This window comes from Xiphias gladius, chromosome 14, assembly GCF_016859285.1.
Source record: "Xiphias gladius isolate SHS-SW01 ecotype Sanya breed wild chromosome 14, ASM1685928v1, whole genome shotgun sequence".
In the NCBI taxonomy this organism is placed as follows: Eukaryota; Metazoa; Chordata; class Actinopteri; order Istiophoriformes; family Xiphiidae; genus Xiphias; species Xiphias gladius.
This window is the reverse complement of record NC_053413.1, coordinates 14,474,582-14,492,840: the sequence shown is the minus strand read 5'-3', so window position 1 is coordinate 14,492,840 and position 18,259 is coordinate 14,474,582. Positions and strand designations below refer to the sequence as shown.

Below are 18,259 nucleotides of genomic sequence, written 5' to 3'. Positions count from 1 at the left end.
ATTGTTAGACTATCATTTGTAGACTCCCAATGTTGTTGTGTATCTACGTACAGTGATACAGTAATAGAGCACTCCAGTAGTGGTGAAAAAATACACCATCTTCTCTGATATTTCTATGGTAAGTTATGCAGTCTTCAAACCACCAGCTTGTCATTAAAATCTGTGGAGCAAAAAAAGACAGAGCTACTTCTTCATTAATTATTCTGTTCAGCCACTATTCTTGAAGACTCTAGTTGTCCAAGGAGAATGACAATATCTTCATGAAACAAAACCTTTATTTATTTATTTAATGTCTGAGTGTGTGGCATGAATGAGCAGCTATAATGTCAGCTTGACAATATAATTAGTAAAACACAAAATCATACACAGGTTTTTAATTCCTTAGTGAGGGTCCTCATTTCTGTCCTTGAAAAGCCTTTCTGAGGATTGGCTGGAATAAAACCTTATGGCCCATGAAGGCTTAACAAAAAAATGTAGCTAATGCAAAATTGACGAGGGGCAGAGCCTGCAAATCAGTTCTGGCAGATTAGCAGGTTGATTGATGCACTCCGTCCCTGTCATGTAAACCAAGAGAGTTTGTAATAAAAGTGTAAAAAAAAAATGTAATTAAGTAATAAAGCCGGAGTCAAACTACTATTACTAACCTTTGCAAGCTTTCCAGATTGCAAACAAGACTTTGGTCATTAAGTTCCTGAGGATGGGGCAAACAAACTACATTGTTACTGACGTTTGATGTGGGCACATCACATTGATTGATATGCGCAGTCCTAACCATATGAATGTAAAGCAGGAGCAATATGGCCATTCCAGACAACCATCCACTATTATTCCCTGGCTTGTCCCACACAAACTAATGTGATGTGACAGTTTTTGAGGCCCTGTGGCACTTTAATTGTCACAGCCAGCCAGCTTCATAATCAATAAACTCAGTGCACTAACTCGTTAATCGTACCTGATCTAAAAAAAAAAAAAAAAAAAACACACGAACCATTTCTACCATTTTTTTTTTTTCTGTTATTATTACAATACTAATATACACAGGAAAAGTTGCTACTGAAATTCTTCATAGAACATGAAATTGACAAATATTATACAAATAACCTGGGCTGCTGCCCTGAGGTTAAAAAAGAAAAAGTTAAAATTAATGCAGTAATTGGATGAAAATTGGATTTCTTAGTTTCCAACTTTACTTAAATCTACTGTTTCCTGAATTATGAATGAGGTTTCTACCATAATCAATGAAACAGGAGTTTTTAAAATTACAAATTCATTATAACTGATAATGTTGACTTGAAATCATTTTAAAGTCAGTTTTGTATTTTCCGCTTTCCCACAATCGCACTAAACCTAGGAATTTTTGATGAATCTCACTGTAGACAAACAGACAATAAGTTACTATTGCATATGAGCTTTTCCCTGTTTGACACGCCCCCTCCCCCTCACATACATGAGACACATAGAGACATGTAGATCAGTGGGAATTCTTGTGTGGTCAGAGCAACAAAACAGGTGATCCAAGCTACACTAGAAGGAGGAGATATATCCCAGTTTAGTGTGATGGCAGGTTAACATGGCTGAAGACGGCTGTTGTGGTTTTAGAAGGAGGTGCTCCTTTATTTTTTTCTGAGGTTCTTGTTTCTGCTCTTCTCTCTGGCCAACAGTGATCGCCTCTTCCTGCTGGACAAGGCTCCCACAGGTCGGATCTTCATCTCTGTGAAGTCCAGGGACGTCAGGTGGCCCTTCCATGGTTCCCAATTCACTCCCTGACAGCGGGACAGCAGATTGAGAGAGAAAGAGATTGGAAAGAGGGAAGGAAGAGCAGAGTTAAAGGGGGAAAACAAAGAATGGTTGGAAGGAGATGTGGGAAGAAAGGGAGAAAACAGAGAGCAGAAGCATGAAATCTCACAACAGGCAGGCAGTATGATGGACAGGCAGAATGACAAACACTAATAAATATCAGCCTCTGGCTTCATTCCATGTGAGTACAAACTTGTTTTGACTGTTATTGCATTTTGCCGAAAAACATTGCAGGAGACATCTGCAGCGGCAATATTATGGAGGAAATCTCGGCAAGAACAAAGAAATCCCCCGGCACTTCCTTCAGTATCAGTCTCCCTTAGACATAATAACTGTTGTTGTTACCCTATCAGCCTGGTAGAAACACTTATAGTTTATAGCCGGTGTGAGAAATGTGTTTTCTTATCACTGCTGATGGATTCAGGCCATTTCTGCCTCACCTCAACAATCCAAAACAAAACAAACAGAAGTGGGCTGGGGTGAAGTTGCCTTTGATTGCTGACCAGGGAACAGCCTTAACGGTCAGCGCCCTTTTTGTCTTTTTGTAAGGACGTTGAGTAAGGATCCCAAATAACAATGATACATTTTTTGATCCTGATGGTTAGCTGCAGTTTTTATATATCATTTTAACAGTTGTCAATCCTGACAAGAGAAGCATTTCTTTTTATCACTTGGCAGAGGTATTTTATTTTCCACACACTCATTTTGGGCTGAAGGGGCATTCAGACTGGTAAACAATGAGAGTCGAACTGCTTTATTACTCATGACTATGAAAGATGAATATTGTTTGGACAAAAAGTCTACAGTGTATCTTGCTATAATCAAGTCGGTCTAAAACTAACTTAAAATTAACTTTAGTTGGAGAGTAAAATAATTTAATAGGAAGGATGGAGTGAGGGCATGATGCTGATAGCCTCGTTTCCAAGATCCAAAGACTGTCACTGGTAACTTTGGTTAGTATAAAAGTGTCAAACATATCACTGCCACCTACTGGTGTGAAGGCACACTACACCAGAAAACCGAGCTAATTTCTCTACCTTGTCCATGATGTTAAACCATCAACACCTGTTGTTTTCAGTCCAAGTATAAATGTCAATAACATAAAAGTATGATTTATAGCACTTAGGTTGATATGTTGTGCATGTATGCTGATGCTGAATTTTGCACGTTATGAAACTCTAGACAAAGAATTTAAATAGTAAATTTCCTGCGACAGCAGGGAACTACCATGAAAGATACTGACCATTGAAAAGCAACTGAGCTTTAGTTTCTTGCTCAAGGACACATTTGGACACGAGGAGCCGGAGATTGAACCGCCAATGAACCGTTCTACTAGCTGCCCCTTTCCTTTTTTTTTTTTTTTAAACCTTTTGCTCTTTTTAGAACTCCCTTTAAACCCACACTGGGAAAATTACATTGTGCATTCATGATCCATTAAACCACAGTTTACCAATGCAGATCCACCTGCGTTCTCACTCACCATACTGTGTCGGTTGTCTCCCCATTTGCCATTCAGGTTGGCCAGATGACAGTTTTTGTACCACCAGGCACCACGGTGGGTCAGGGCACAGTTTCCCAGGGCAATGTCATTATCTGAATCAATAGTAGTCCAGGGTCGGCCTTGGTGGTAGGTCATAGCATCACCTGGGGATCATCAACAATAATCACAATAATAATTAGCACTGTTAAAATGTTAAGATAAAATCACTTCTACCCAGAAAATATGTCAGATTTTGCTGCTCACTCCTTTCGCTTCCATTAGCTCCCTGGTGGAAGGCATTTAATAAAATGAGAGACACACAGTATAGTTGTTTCAGCACACCGTAGTTTGTGCAGACACAGCATCCCACTTGCTGTGCATCTGTTTCTGTCTGGCTTCAAAACCCGATAAAACACTGGCTTCTTCACACACCGCCTTCCCTATATGGCTACTGTCTATTACTGACGGAATATAAGTTTCTGAAACAAATATCCCACCTACTGTTGGTGTGTATTTGCTTTCCCGGCACCCCACAGAATGATGGGTGGGGTGCCTAGTGCTTGAAACCCCTTTATTCACACCCCTGTCTGTCTCATTGCAATGCCTGCCCTCTCTTCTTCTCTATTACTCCTATTTGAATAAAGTGTCAGAGAGAAAATAATAAGCTGCACATGTTGTCTGCTCAGTCTCAGTCTTTCATACTACCTGTAAATTGGAAAAGACTTTAGGATCAAAAGACCCACCTGCTGTCCCACTGTATTTGCCAATAGTGAGCCTGAACTTCTGCTTGACCGGAGCAATCTTAAAGTTGTCATATACAGCGTAGGCCCTCTCTGAGCCCAGGCCCAAGTCAAACCGCAGCTCATATTGAGTAGGAGTATTGGTGAGGTCATATATCTTATCCAGACCTGGGAGAACAGACAAACAGAGAATGTGAAGGAGAGAGGGAATACTCCATTACTGTTCATATACTATATGCAAGTTTCCGTGTCTGCGGAAAACCCCTGAGAACAATTCCGTGCTCACCAATCCAGAACTCGTCTGTCATGTTGCCAAAACCTGCTATGTACTGTCTCCAGCGTTTCATGAAGTCCAGCTTGCCAATGGTACGGCGCTGGAGCACCTGAAAGCAGCAAGCAGTGTGACGGTTGTTTCACAAAAGTTTCGGACAATTTGCTTTGGGTTGTTGGCTAACATTTCCACCACTAAAATGCCAGTAGCAGTAACTGTCAGTTAGTATCATTAAAGGGGTACTCCAGTGACTTAGTATTGCACTCCCATGAAGTTGGGGGACTCAAAAGAAAGAGATTTTAAAAAAGCCTCTGCTGTTCAAAATTGAACAGCAGAGGCCGAGATATTTTCTAAAGTCAAGCTCCAAACACACTGGATCCTACATTTCCCAAAATGCAACTCAACAGCATGTGGACATCATCAGGATTATTTTTCAGACGTTGGAAATTTCTCACCAGTGCCACAGAAGACATTATACAACTGTTTTCACAGGCTGAGTAGTTCTCATTGAGATGAATAAACTGAAATTGGTAAAATTGTCAGAATGCTCTGTCAATATTTGCTGGTATAAATTCTGCCCACATAATCATTAAAAAAGGTTTTATCAATATTATGAAACCTTATGTAAAAGATAGTTTTTACATATTTTGGAGTTTATCAATAAGCCGTACCAGCCAGCCGCCTCCATCAGTGTTCATGTCGCAGTAGACCTCAATTGGTTTGGAGCGGTCACTGTTAATATAGATGGTGTAGATGTCGCTCTTCTTATTGTCATTCTTCATGACCTGAACACAGTCCATGGGGAAGGGGTACAGGAGGCCAACTAGGGAGGGGGATGTGATGTGAACATTAGTAACGTCCAATAAGATGTACAATCACATGATACAGTAAAGAAAAGAAAATAACATATCAGGACAGGAAAGAGCATCATACATGTTATGCATGGTCTTAGAGAGGACAATAATACCCAAAGTGGTGTCTACAGACCTGTTCTAAAGATGGTCTCCACCACCTTGCTCCTCTTGTTGCCCCTGTAGGCAATGATGGTGACAATGTACCTCTTCCCCATCTCCAGACTTGATACAGCAAAACTGCTCTCACTGGCTCCGATCTGCTTTTCAACAGTCTGACCACAGCACGCAAAGCAACACAAATTAATTTTATTGAGCACTTAGTATCATATAATGCAATGGCTTCATATAATGCATAGTATATGACCTCCCGATATGAAAAAATAGCCTTTGATCAAGTTCTCTGTATGAGTGATGCTACTGTCTTAAACCTCAAATTGAGACAGACATTAAATGGGCTCCTCCATTCTTCTGAAATCTTAAAGTATCAAGGCATATATTGATTACTTCATCCATGTCCATTAATTTTGTTTTTGGCCACAAGAGGTCAGTGTTCTACAGAGCTTTGAACGTGCATCTTTTCGCCTCAACCTTTTCCAAACAGTAAATTAACTGATTTCCAAGTTGTATTTGCATGCCTGTAAAGGCACAGACAGGGCTTTAAACACAGTATCTTATAGTTCATTATTCCTCTTTTGTCACAGGATACTTAAAGCAACTGTACAGTAGAACGGCCTTTATCTGCCTTTACGGTCAAACTCAGCCTTCTTCCACAAGAGGCTGTTTCCTTGGCAAATTTAATATAACAGTTGCAATCAAAACTTTAAATCTAACGTATTTGGTTTTATAGATGATCTTTGCATCTGAATACCTTTTCGTGTGGTTTGGTTTCTGTTTGGGTGAGAAAATGTGTGTGTTAAACCTCACGGCTCAGTACCTCCATGTTGCCATCCTCATCTCTGTAGGTTAGGATGTAGCCCTCAATGTCAGCCAGAGTGGGAATCCAGGTTAAATAAGCAGACTCCAGGGTCACCTCTGTAGCCTTCAGGTCCTTGGGGGCATCAATATCTGTGGGCAAGAGCATAAATCGGAGTGGCTCAAGAACATTCATTTATGTATTAAGACACCTTTTAACATCTGCATCGGGTCAGTAGAGGATTTTGTTGGCCCTTATACTTAAGTGAGTTGACTAAAACTAGGAAAAAGAATCAACTGTGAGTAAACAGAAGTTTTAGTGTTTTTGTTTAATCATCATTCTAATAATTTCTGTATTATTTTTACATTTTATATGTGTTTTATTTTTGGACTACAAACCTTTCTAATACTCATATGAGAATCAAGTGTTTTCCACGCACTAACAAATAACCTTTGCAGTGCGATATTCATCACTTCTTACTCCCTTAATGAACCTAAATGTGGAGCGCAAGATTAATGCATCTGACAGTATAGCTTTTCAGCCTCTCTCCACCTGAACAGATGAACAACAGATATGACTACCATCCACCTGCAGAGTTACAATTTGCCTCTACAGATAAACTGGCAGCTATCCTCTCCCTCCCTTGAATGCTTTGGAGGTTTGAACTGTAACAGACGCTGAAATAATTTGCTTGACACATGCCTGCTGTAACAGTGGTAGTCTTAACATCCCCCGGCTTGAGTTATTAGAAGGAGTGTATGTCACCATGAGGTTACAAAATCAGCCCAAAAAAATCTGTTATTAATTCAAATCAAGAGTCATACTTTCAGTGCTCTTCTGCTAAAAATACTACCTTCTATTTTTATTTAGGAGTTCTCTAATTGTAAGCTTTACTATCACTGAAAAATTCTAACAGCTTTTCTGGTAATTAAATTTATTAGGGGTAAAAAGTGTGAAGAGAATAACAAATTAAGTGGTACCATCAATATCATTAGTGGAAAACAATGCTGCTGAAAAACTCTGTGGAACACGCTGATGCTGGTTTGAGACAGTTTTAACTCACACGTCAATGATGGTTGTTACAAGGTCCAATAAAATCACAAATGTAATAACACACGCTTTAATGTATCCCAGATGATTTCTTTTGACACAATGACTTTCCTATTTGAACCCAGCACTGCATTGGACTGTAGCTAGTGACGGTTTGTAATGAGTTACGATGAGACAAGTTTACAATCTAAAACCGAGCTATTTGCTGCCTAATTGAAAAAGAGCCAGCTTTAACCTCCCAGAGGATTTTACAGATCATCTGGCTCAAACAAAGATTCCTCTGTTGTAACACATTCACCATGTACTGCCACTGCTATTTTTTCCCCACACTGAGTAACAACGCATACCCAGTCACCTGGCCATGCCTGTGGAAAGCTCTTACTGTCAGAGCAGGAGTTTTGGTGCTTCCTGGCAGTTTAAAACTTTTATTTTTGTAAATTGTAGTTTAATAAATCACATATCATATGACATCAAAAATTATGGCTTGCACTTTAGTGTGTATAATTCAAAAACATCATGATCTTTAAAAAGACAATCAATTAATTCCCAGGTTAATTTGGTTTTCAGATGTGGTAGACTACTACGGTTTGACTGAATTACTCATTTTGACAGTACGGGCTGTTTTTAAGAGTATACTAATCCATTGCAGAGGCTACAGATGCTATACACATACCAAAAACTTCAACAAGTTTCAAACATGATGCAAGCATCCCAGAGAACTTTCTGCTCATACTGAATTACCCAGATTTATACCCTGATCCCTGGTACTTAACCCTTGACCCCCATGAATACCAGTATATGCAGAAATGTCATAAGAAACAACATAAAAGAAGTACAATAAATGCACAAGTTGCGGTATCCATAACCAAATTCAATGCATTTATACTTTTCAACATGAAAATCATGAAATTTCTTATAAATTTTAGTTCCTGTAATTCTTGCCATCTGCACATGACACTGCTTCATAGTAGTTATTTGTTTCTGCTTCAGTAGAATCAATATTTCCCCCCATTATGGCCACATTTAGCAGACCATGACTTATCAGCATTCTCTGACTATGGTCTTTGTTTAAGAGTTTGTTTATTCAACTGTACCTGGAACTTGTTACTGAGAGGCAGCTCTGTGCTAAGATCACAGCCGTTTTTAAATCAGCGCCACAGCTGTGTGGCCTATGGGCCCTGCGCAGCTTTTTGATGCCTCCTTTAGTAGGAAAACTATTTAAAAAACAATCCAGAATCAAGCTGCGTGACTTTTTTGTTACTTTTGTGTGGCATGTCTTCCAAGTGTTCTTTTACCAATTTCTAGCCTTGCTAAAAACAGTAAAGTATATACTAAAAAAAAAATCCAGATTTCTGGCTATCAAACTGTTTTGTTTTAGGGTGTTTCAGTGGATTTAAATTAATGGTTGATTTTAGCTTTAACAGACCAGCAATTCTCACAGTTGGCTCACATAACCATCAGACTAAGGCCTCCCTTAACTGGAAAACATTAGTTTGGCGTCTATTGGTCAATTTTTCTGTATATAAATTGATGCTTTGGTAGAAATTTAGACTGCCACAACTGTTAACAACACAACAAAAAGGATCACAGCCCTATGAAGCTATCTTATCATCATTATACTGCATGTTTTAACATGTTTATGTTAATTACCTCCGCCAAAGAGGTTATGTAATCACCCGTGTCTGTTTCCTGGTTTGTTTCTTTGTTTGTTTGGTTGTTTATTTGTCAGAAGGATTCCGCAAAGTATTGCTCCAATTTGCACCAAACCTGATGGAGGCATGGAGGATCAAAAAAAAATCTGTTCATAGTGTACTGACCTGTCTCAGCTTGTATTGAGGTCTTCTTGCTGGCTCTGTCTCCCTTGAAAGCCCAGATGTAGACAGTGTAGAGCACTGCAGGCCTTAGGCCAGTCAGATTGTACGATGTGCTGTCAGACTTGACTGGGATTTCTTCACTAGAGCCCTCAGAGGAGCTGTAGGTTAGGATGTAACCATCAATTTCTGCCTGGACTGGATCCCAGGACAAGCTGAAGCTGGACTCTGTTTCATCTCGAGCTAAGAGGTTAGCAGGAGCATCCATTTCTAGAGGAAGATGTTAGTGGAGGTTGTTAATAAACTACTAATGCACACTGATGTACTGCTTTCATTTCTCATTGAAAAGGGAAATGAAACAATTTAGCATGCATTTTCTACAAATATTAGTAACATGATTGTTATGAATCAGGAAAAATTGTAATTATGTGAACATATTTCAACATAAAAAAGATCAGTATCAAATGTAGAATTCTGATAGCTTTGTGCCCCCTCATAAATGTTGATGATGTAAATGACATGAGGACTCCAAAGGGCTCCAAAGGGGTCTCTGTATTTGAGCTTTCAACAGATCTTTGGCTATATCCATTGATTTCTGACTGTACTGATTGGTCTCATGACACTATGAAGATAGATTCTGTTTCTTGGGCCAAAAAAGTTAGTAAGAACATCGAGTTCTGTAAAGAATCATGGTTACAGCAAGAGCTGATACAACTTGGAGCATGGGACACCAATACTACAACCAGGCCTTTGGCTGGGTGAACCTAGTAGCTCAGCCAGAAATGCTGAGAGCTGGGGGAAATACTTGATTGGCAAAGAGCATATTTCGATGAATAAAAAATTGACTCTTTAAACATGCAGACTGTCCAACCTGGGAGAGAAATAGCCTGAGTTTAAAATGCCTGAAGTTAAGATGTACTGACTAAATATTGTTGGGCTCCCCTCTGGACACAGCATTTGCTTTGGAGACAGACTTATCGACTCTGGTATTATCATATTCAGGAGATACTCACAGATGCTGGCTTTTTCACAGTTTTAGATTCTGTATCTTGTGTATCTGCATGTTGCAGGGAAATTTCAGATTGTTCAAAATATTTGGCCTTCTGAGCTTTCTGAAAATGTGTGGCATCTCTGCATAGAATAATTTCAAGCCTCAACTCTGTCATACAAGCAGATGTATGGAGCTGGGTTTAGAAGATGAAGAGTTTTTGTGATTGTGGAGACCCAAGAAACTACTGATGGACATCCGGATTCAAGAAACCTGTCAAGAATGAGTCTTTCCAGACCTTCCATTGTCCTCTTCTTCAAAAGTTGGGTTACCGAATTCAGATGTGTGGGTAGCTAGCCCAAGGAGTAGATCAAGATTTAAGATTTTACACACAAGTTAGAGCAAGAAATGTAGGATAATTGGCTGCAGTAATGCAGACTTTATATCAGATCATGCTAGTGAAGGGACAGCTGAAAGAAAGGTCTGGGTTTCCTGAGTCAGTCTTCAATCCAACCTTCACTTCTTGTCACAAACCTTGGGTAGTAAATGAAATGATCAGATTGTTGGATACAAGAAGCTGAGGTGAGGTTCCCCAACATGTTGGTTGACCTCAGCCTGCATGACAGAGCCAAGGTGTAAGTGATGTAAGTAAAACCATAGTATGTATGGAGCAGCTGGTCTTCCAGAGAGGCCAATGGAGGTGTTTTGGTTACTTGGAAAGAACGTCCCTGAGTGCCTCCTTCTGCTCTAGATATGACTGACTGAGAGTTGACAAATAGCTGATTGAACTGAGGGAAGAATACATTGGAAAACTGCTTCAAACAAACAGGGAGATTAAGATTAGTCAACGATGCGAGAAATACATTTTTTTCTTTTGGGGTTTACAAGAGAGTTGCCTTGTTGTCTTTTCAAAACAACTGTAGTTATAGGGTACTTTAAGATCTAAATGATTAAACATTGATGTACTGATCAGGTAATTTGATTTAACAAAAAGTGATGTTTGACACCTGTCTCAGTCTGTGTTGAGATCTTCCTGCTGGCTTTGGTCCCCTTGATTGCCCAGATGTACACACTGTAGAGGACCCCGGGCCTCAGGCCAGTTAGACTGTAAGAAGTACTGTCAAGCCTCAATGGGATTTCCTCACTTGAGCCCTCAGAGGAGTTGTAGGTTAGTTTGTAGCCATCAATTTCTGCCTGGACTGGATCCCATGACACACTGAAGCTGGACTCTGTCTCATCTTGGGCTAAGAAGTTACCAGGAGCATCCAGTTCTAGAAGAAGATGTTAGTAGAGGATATTAATACACTACTGATGCAAACTACATTATATAGATGGGTGACAAATTTAGTGAAAAATCTGAATAAATGAGTGGTGAAACTTAATGAATAGATATGGTCATAATTAGTCACTAAATGGTTTGACGAGTATGAAAATTATGCAAGTCATTATTGTGGCCTTTGCTGCCACCAAATATAAACCTAACTGTGCACCATTAGGAGATTTTCAACTGACTTTTAGAGGGCACTCTCCAAGAACAGGTGAGGGAATATCTTTCAAAAGGATTGTGCTCAACCCTCCAAAAACTTACTTAAGACCCTATGTGTTGGTTTTTCCTCTAACTTGTGACTCATTTGTGTATCATTTAAATTGACAGAGAAATATATTGGGTCCTGGAGTATTGAAGTTGTTCTGGTGGCTCATGTTGGCCTGACAACTTACTTAAGACACTGTATGTTTGTTTTTCCTTTAATTTGTGACCCATCTGTGTATCATTTCATTTGAAAGAGAAATATATAGCGTTCTTATGATGTTGAGTACAGGAAAAGGTGTTTCCTGCAAATTTGACAGTAGCCCGTCAGATAACTAAGTGCTATGGATTGAACAGAAAGTTATAGCTCTGAGACCTGTCTCAGCTTGTGTTGAGATCTTCCTGCTGGCTTTGTCCCCCTTGACGACCCAGATGTGGACAGTGTAGAGGACCCCGGGCCTCAGGCCAGTTAGCATATAGGAAGTACTGTCAGGCCCCAATGGGATTTCCTCACTAGAGCCCCCAGAGTAGCTGTAGGTTAGTTTGTAGCCATCAATTTCTGCCTGGACTGGATCCCATGACACACTGAAGCTGGACTCTGTCTCATCTTGGGCTAAGAGGTTAACAGGAGCATCCAGTTCTAGAGGAAGATGTTAGTAGAGGATATTAATACACTACTGATGCAAACTACATTATATAGATGGGTGACAAATTTAGTGAAAAACCTGAATAAATGAGTGTGGAAACATAATGAATAGAGATGGTCATAATTAGTCACTAAATGGTTTGACGAGTATGAAAATTATGCAAGTCATTATTGTGGCCTTTGCTGCCACCAAATATCAACCTAATTGTGCACCATTAGGAGATTTTCAACTGACTTTTAGAGGGGACTCTCCAAGACCAGGTGAGGGAATATCTTTCAGAAAGATTATGCTCAACCCTCCAAAAACTTACTTAGGAAACTATATGTTGGTTTTTCCTCTAACTTGTGACTCATTTGTGTATCATTTCAATTGACAAAGAAATATATTGGGGTCCGGAGTATTGAAGTTGTTCTGGTGGCTCATGGTGGCCTGACAACTTACTTAAGACACTGTATGTTTGTTTTTCCTTTAATTTGTGACCCATCTGTGTATCATTTCATTTGAAAGAGAAATATATAGCGTTCTTATGATGTTGAGTACAGGAAAAGGTGTTTCCTGCAAATTTGACAGTAGCCCGTCAGATAACTAAGTGCTATGGATTGAACAGAAAGTTATAGCTCTGAGACCTGTCTCAGCTTGTGTTGAGATCTTCCTGCTGGCTTTGTCCCCCTTGACGACCCAGATGTGGACAGTGTAGAGGACCCCGGGCCTCAGGCCAGTTAGCATATAGGAAGTACTGTCAGGCCCCAATGGGATTTCCTCACTAGAGCCCCCAGAGGAGCTGTAGGTTAGTTTGTAGCCATCAATTTCTGCCTGGACTGGATCCCATGACACACTGAAGCTGGACTCTGTCTCATCTTGGGCTAAGAGGTTAACAGGAGCATCCAGTTCTAGAGGAAGATGTTAGTAGAGGATATTAATACACTACTGATGCAAACTACATTATATAGATGGGTGACAAATTTAGTGAAAAACCTGAATAAATGAGTGTGGAAACATAATGAATAGAGATGGTCATAATTAGTCACTAAATGGTTTGACGAGTATGAAAATTATGCAAGTCATTATTGTGGCCTTTGCTGCCACCAAATATCAACCTAATTGTGCACCATTAGGAGATTTTCAACTGACTTTTAGAGGGGACTCTCCAAGACCAGGTGAGGGAATATCTTTCAGAAAGATTATGCTCAACCCTCCAAAAACTTACTTAGGAAACTATATGTTGGTTTTTCCTCTAACTTGTGACTCATTTGTGTATCATTTCAATTGACAAAGAAATATATTGGGGTCCGGAGTATTGAAGTTGTTCTGGTGGCTCATGGTGGCCTGACAACTTCTTTAAGACACTGTATGTTTGTTTTTCCTTTAATTTGTGACCCATCTGTGTATCATTTCATTTGACAGAGAAATATATAGCGTTCTTATGATGCTGAGCACAGGAAAAAGTTATTTCCTGCAAATTTGACATTAGCCAGTCAGATAATTAAGTGCTATGGATTTGAACAGAAAGTTATAGCTCTGAGACCTGTCTCAGCTTGTGTTGAGATCTTCCTGCTGGCTTTGTCCCCCTTGACGACCCAGATGTGGACAGTATAGAGGACCCCGGGCCTCAGGCCAGTTAGCATATAAGAAGTACTGTCAGGCCCCAATGGGATTTCCTCACTAGAGCCCCCAGAGGAGCTGTAGGTTAGTTTGTAGCCATCAATTTCTGCCTGGACTGGATCCCATGACACACTGAAGCTGGACTCTGTCTCATCTTGGGCTAAGAAGTTAACAGGAGCATCCAATTCTAGAGGAAGATGTTAGAAGAGGATATTAATACACTACTGATGCAAACTACATTATATAGATGGGTGACAAATTCAGTGAAAAACCTGAATAAATGAGTGGTGAAACGTAATGAATACAGATGAGCATGCTGGGTCACTAAATGGTTTGATGAGTATGAAAATTATGCAAGTCATTATTGTGGCCTTTGCTGCCCCGAAATATCAACCTAATTGTGCCCCAATGGGAGATTTTCAACTGACTTTTAGAGGGCACTCTCAAAGACCAGGTGAGGGAATATCTTTCAGAAGGATTGTGCTCCACCTTCCAGTATAGTTGCCAAGACTTGTAGAATAATTACCAAGGAGTATTGAAGTTGTTCTGGTGGCTCATGGTGGCCTGACAACTTACTTAAGACACTGTATGTTTGTTTTTCTTTTAATTTGGGACCCATCTGTGTATCATTTCAATTGACAGAGAAATATATAGCATTCTTATGATGTTGAGCACAGGAAAAGGTGTTTCCTGCAAATTTGACATTAGCCAGTCAGATAATTAAGTGCTATGAATTTGAACAGAAAGTTATAGCTCTGAGACCTGTCTCAGCTTGTGTTGAGATCTTCCTGCTGGCTTTGTCCCCCTTGATGACCCAGATGTGGACAGTGTAGAGGACCCCGGGCCTCAGGCCAGTTAGCATATAGGAAGTACTGTCAGGCCCCAATGGGATTTCCTCACTAGAGCCCTCAGAGGAGCTGTAGGTTAGTTTGTAGCCATCGATTTCTGCCTGAACTGGATCCCATGACACACTGAAGCTGGACTCTGTCTCATCTTGGGCTAAGAGGTTAACAGGAGCATCCAGTTCTAGAGGAAGATGTTAGTAGAGGATATTAATACACTACTGATGCAAACTACATTATATAGATGGGTGACAAATTCAATGAAAAACCTGAATAAATGAGTGGTGAAACTTAATGAATAGATATGGTCATGATTGGTCACTAAAAGGTTTGATGTGTATGAAAATTATGCAAGTCATTATTGTGGCCTTTGCTGCCACCAAATATCAACCTAATTGTGCCCCAATGGGAGATTTTCAACTGACTTTTAGAGGGCACTCTTCAAGACCAGGTGAGGGAATATCTTTCAGAAGGATTGTGCTCAACCCTCCAACAACTTACTTAGGACACTATATGTTGGTTTTTCCTCTAACTTGTGACTCATTTGTGTTTCATTTAAATTGACAGAGAAATATATTGTGTTCTGGAGTATTGAAGTTGTTCTGGTGGCTCATGGTGGCCTTACGACTTCCTTATGCCACTGTATGTTTGTTTTTCCTTTAATTTGTGACCCATCTGTGTATCATTTCAATTGACAGAGATATATATAGCGTTCTTATGATGTTGAGCACAGGAAAAGGTTTTTCCCTCAAATTTGATATTAGCCAGTCAGATAATTAAGTGCTATGGATTTGAACAGAAAGTTATAGCTCTTAGACCTGTCTCAGCTTGTGTTGAGATCTTCCTGCTGGCTTTGTCCCCCTTGACGACCCAGATGTGGACAGTGTAGAGGACCCCGGGCCTCAGGCCAGTTAGTATATAAGAAGTACTGTCAGGCCCCAATGGGATTTCCTCACTAGAGCCCTCAGAGGAGCTGTAGGTTAGTTTGTAGCCATCAATTTCTGCCTGGACTGGATCCCATGACACACTGAAGCTGGACTCTGTCTCATCTTGGGCTAAGAAGTTACCAGGAGCATCCAGTTCTAGAGGAAGATGTTAATAGAGGATATTAATACACTACTGATGCAAACTACATTATATAGATGGGTGACAAATTCAATGAAAAACCTGAATAAATGAATGGTGAAACTTAATGAATAGAGATGGTCGTAATGAGTCACTAAATGGTTTGATGTGTATGAAAATTATGCAAGTCATTATTGTGGCCTTTGCCACCACCAAATATCAACCTAATTGTGCACCATTAGGAGATTTTCAACTGACTTTTAGAAGGCACTCTCAAAGACCAGGTGAGGGAATATCTTTCAGAAGGATTGTGCTCCACCCTCCAGTATAGTTGCAGAGACTTGTAGAATAATTACCAAAGGGTATTGAAGTTGTTCTGGTGGCTCATGGTGGCCTGACAACTTACTTAAGACACTGTATGTTTGTTTTTCCTTTAATTTGTGACCCATCTGTATATCATTTCATTTGACAGAGAAATATGCTGAGCACAGGAAAAGGTGTTTCCTGCAAATTTGACATTAGCCAGTCAGATAATTAAGTGCTATGGATTTGAACAGAAAGTTATAGCTCTGAGACCTGTCTCAGCTTGTGTTGAGATCTTCCGGCTGGGTTTGTCCCCCTTGACAGCCCAGATGTGGACAGTGTAGAGGACCCCGGGCCTCAGGCCAGTTAGCACATAAGAAGTACTTTCAGGCCCCAATGGGATTTCATAACTTGAGCCCTCAGAGGAGCTGTAGGTAAGGATGTATCCATCAATTCCTGCCTGAGTGTGATCCCAGGACACCCTGAAGCTGGACTCTGTCTCATCTTGGGCCAAGACGTTAGTAGGGGCATCCACCTCTGCATGGGGAGTTATGGTTAGTAGAGACTACTAAAAGACATCATTACATCCAGTGCAAACATAACATAAACCACATAAGACAGCAGTGTGTAGTTACCTGTTACACATAACCTCCAGTCAGTCTGTAAGAAACACTGGGGAATATGTCAACACTAGAAACACTGGGGAAGATGTCAAATTTGGATTAAACCGAGTCGAGAGGTTTGATGGTTTTTGGTCTTTTGATGAAAGCTTGTCCTTTTCTCTTCACACAGATTTATTGTCTGTGGTTTAATGAAAAATGAAATTGAGGAAAATTTAAAACAAATCTTTCAATTTGAAAAATTTTAATATGAAAAAAAAACATATTTGACAAATTTTCTGTTTCAAATCCAAGTTTGACATAACATATCACATTGCTTATTTTATGAAGGCAGGGGTACTATTATATTATGACCTGTGTTAATTTAAAAACATGCAAACTACAGCAGCACACAATACTTGCAAGCAACAGAGTTTGTAAATGTCCTGAAAGTTTTGGATCCCTGTGTTCAACTGAATTTTTAAATTAATTTGGATCAATACCAGTCAGTAATCAAACCTGTTCTTTTGCTGCCTTTCTTCAGAAACATAAATGCAAGCAGACAGCAACAGCTGCTAACCTTCACGACTGGCACATTAAGAGCTAGCAGAACACAAGAGATACAAAATAGCTGCATTTGTTGACCGAGCAAGATTGGCCCTTCTAGAACTTCTTACGGACATTCAGCCTCAGGCTAAACTAAACACCTTTAAATGAGGTGTCCAGTCTAATTATGTTAAATAGCCTTTTTCACTGAGAGTGGAAGTTTCTCTCTTGGTAGTTAGGTAAAGAGGGGTTAGTGTGCTAAGTGTAAAATGTCTACAATTATGCTTTTCACTTCTTGCCACCACAAAAAAGACAAGAAAATTATGCAGAAAACCAACACACAAAAGATCAAAAGGAAGTGATTGGTGCATTGTACAGAGGATATTTGATGTAAGAGTGTTTTGCACCAAGGAGCTTAAAAAAGAAACACTTAAAAGTCAAAATCCCTCTGTTCACGGGCTATAAAGATGAAAGAAAAGAAACCATAATGCCTGGAACACTTGAGATATCTGATCATCACAGGTCATTGCACAGACATTAAAAAAGTGTACAGAGGATAAGACTATCTGTTTTTATATTACACGTTCACCAGCATGTAGCACCCATATGGGTCAGTAGCTTATCCTTTGTGTATTACCTTTGCAGCGTAATCAGATGACCTTTTAAACTTACTCTCCACCATTGACCTGCATATAAGGGTCTTCTGTGGGGGTACACACAAATGATCAAACCAATTATCCTGTAATGAACTCAGGTCTTGTTCAAAGTTTACCTGTTTCAGTTTCTGTTGAAGTCTTCCTGCTGACTTTGTCGCCCTTGAAGGCCCAGATGTAGACATTGTGGAGAGCTCCAGGCCTCAAGCCAATCAGCCTGTATGAGGTGCTATCACGGCCAACTGGGATCTCTGAACTGGAGCCCTCAGCAGAGGTGTAGGTCAGCATGTAGCCTTCTATTTCTGCCTTGGTTTGATCCCATGAAACCATTGCAGTGTCCTCTGTTACCTCAGTTGTGACAAGATTTTTCGGAGGATCAATGTCTAAAGAGGAGATGAAACAAGAGATAAGAAAGAACAAGAAACAACCAGAGAAGCTGAGGAGTTCTGTCACTGATCCTTCCATCCTGTCCAAGGTGCAAGAAGCATAATTCAACTGCACCCAGGGTGTAGAAAAAAGATATCATGAGTCATATCAAAATGACCGTCCTAAAAACAGTTCTGCCATCTC

At 40.0% G+C, this 18,259-nt stretch overlaps 1 protein-coding gene across 1 annotated transcript in view; it reads right to left on the bottom strand.

Moving 5' to 3' along the window:
- Positions 1 to 965: 965 nt before the first annotated feature.
- Positions 966 to 18,259, bottom strand: part of tnn (tenascin N) — a 39,980-nt gene continuing 22,686 nt past the window's right edge. Inside the window, exons 9-24 of the mRNA XM_040144603.1 lie at positions 17,809 to 18,072; positions 16,165 to 16,428; positions 15,342 to 15,605; positions 14,444 to 14,707; positions 13,605 to 13,868; positions 12,706 to 12,969; positions 11,809 to 12,072; positions 10,912 to 11,175; positions 8,923 to 9,186; positions 6,077 to 6,207; positions 5,276 to 5,414; positions 4,960 to 5,111; positions 4,304 to 4,400; positions 4,021 to 4,185; positions 3,278 to 3,441; positions 966 to 1,763 (exon numbers count right to left, since the gene is read on the bottom strand). Coding sequence (XP_040000537.1) covers positions 1,614 to 1,763; positions 3,278 to 3,441; positions 4,021 to 4,185; positions 4,304 to 4,400; positions 4,960 to 5,111; positions 5,276 to 5,414; positions 6,077 to 6,207; positions 8,923 to 9,186; positions 10,912 to 11,175; positions 11,809 to 12,072; positions 12,706 to 12,969; positions 13,605 to 13,868; positions 14,444 to 14,707; positions 15,342 to 15,605; positions 16,165 to 16,428; positions 17,809 to 18,072 — 3,374 coding nt within the window. The 3' untranslated portion in view covers positions 966 to 1,613. The remainder of the gene's footprint in view (positions 1,764 to 3,277; positions 3,442 to 4,020; positions 4,186 to 4,303; positions 4,401 to 4,959; positions 5,112 to 5,275; positions 5,415 to 6,076; positions 6,208 to 8,922; positions 9,187 to 10,911; positions 11,176 to 11,808; positions 12,073 to 12,705; positions 12,970 to 13,604; positions 13,869 to 14,443; positions 14,708 to 15,341; positions 15,606 to 16,164; positions 16,429 to 17,808; positions 18,073 to 18,259) is intronic.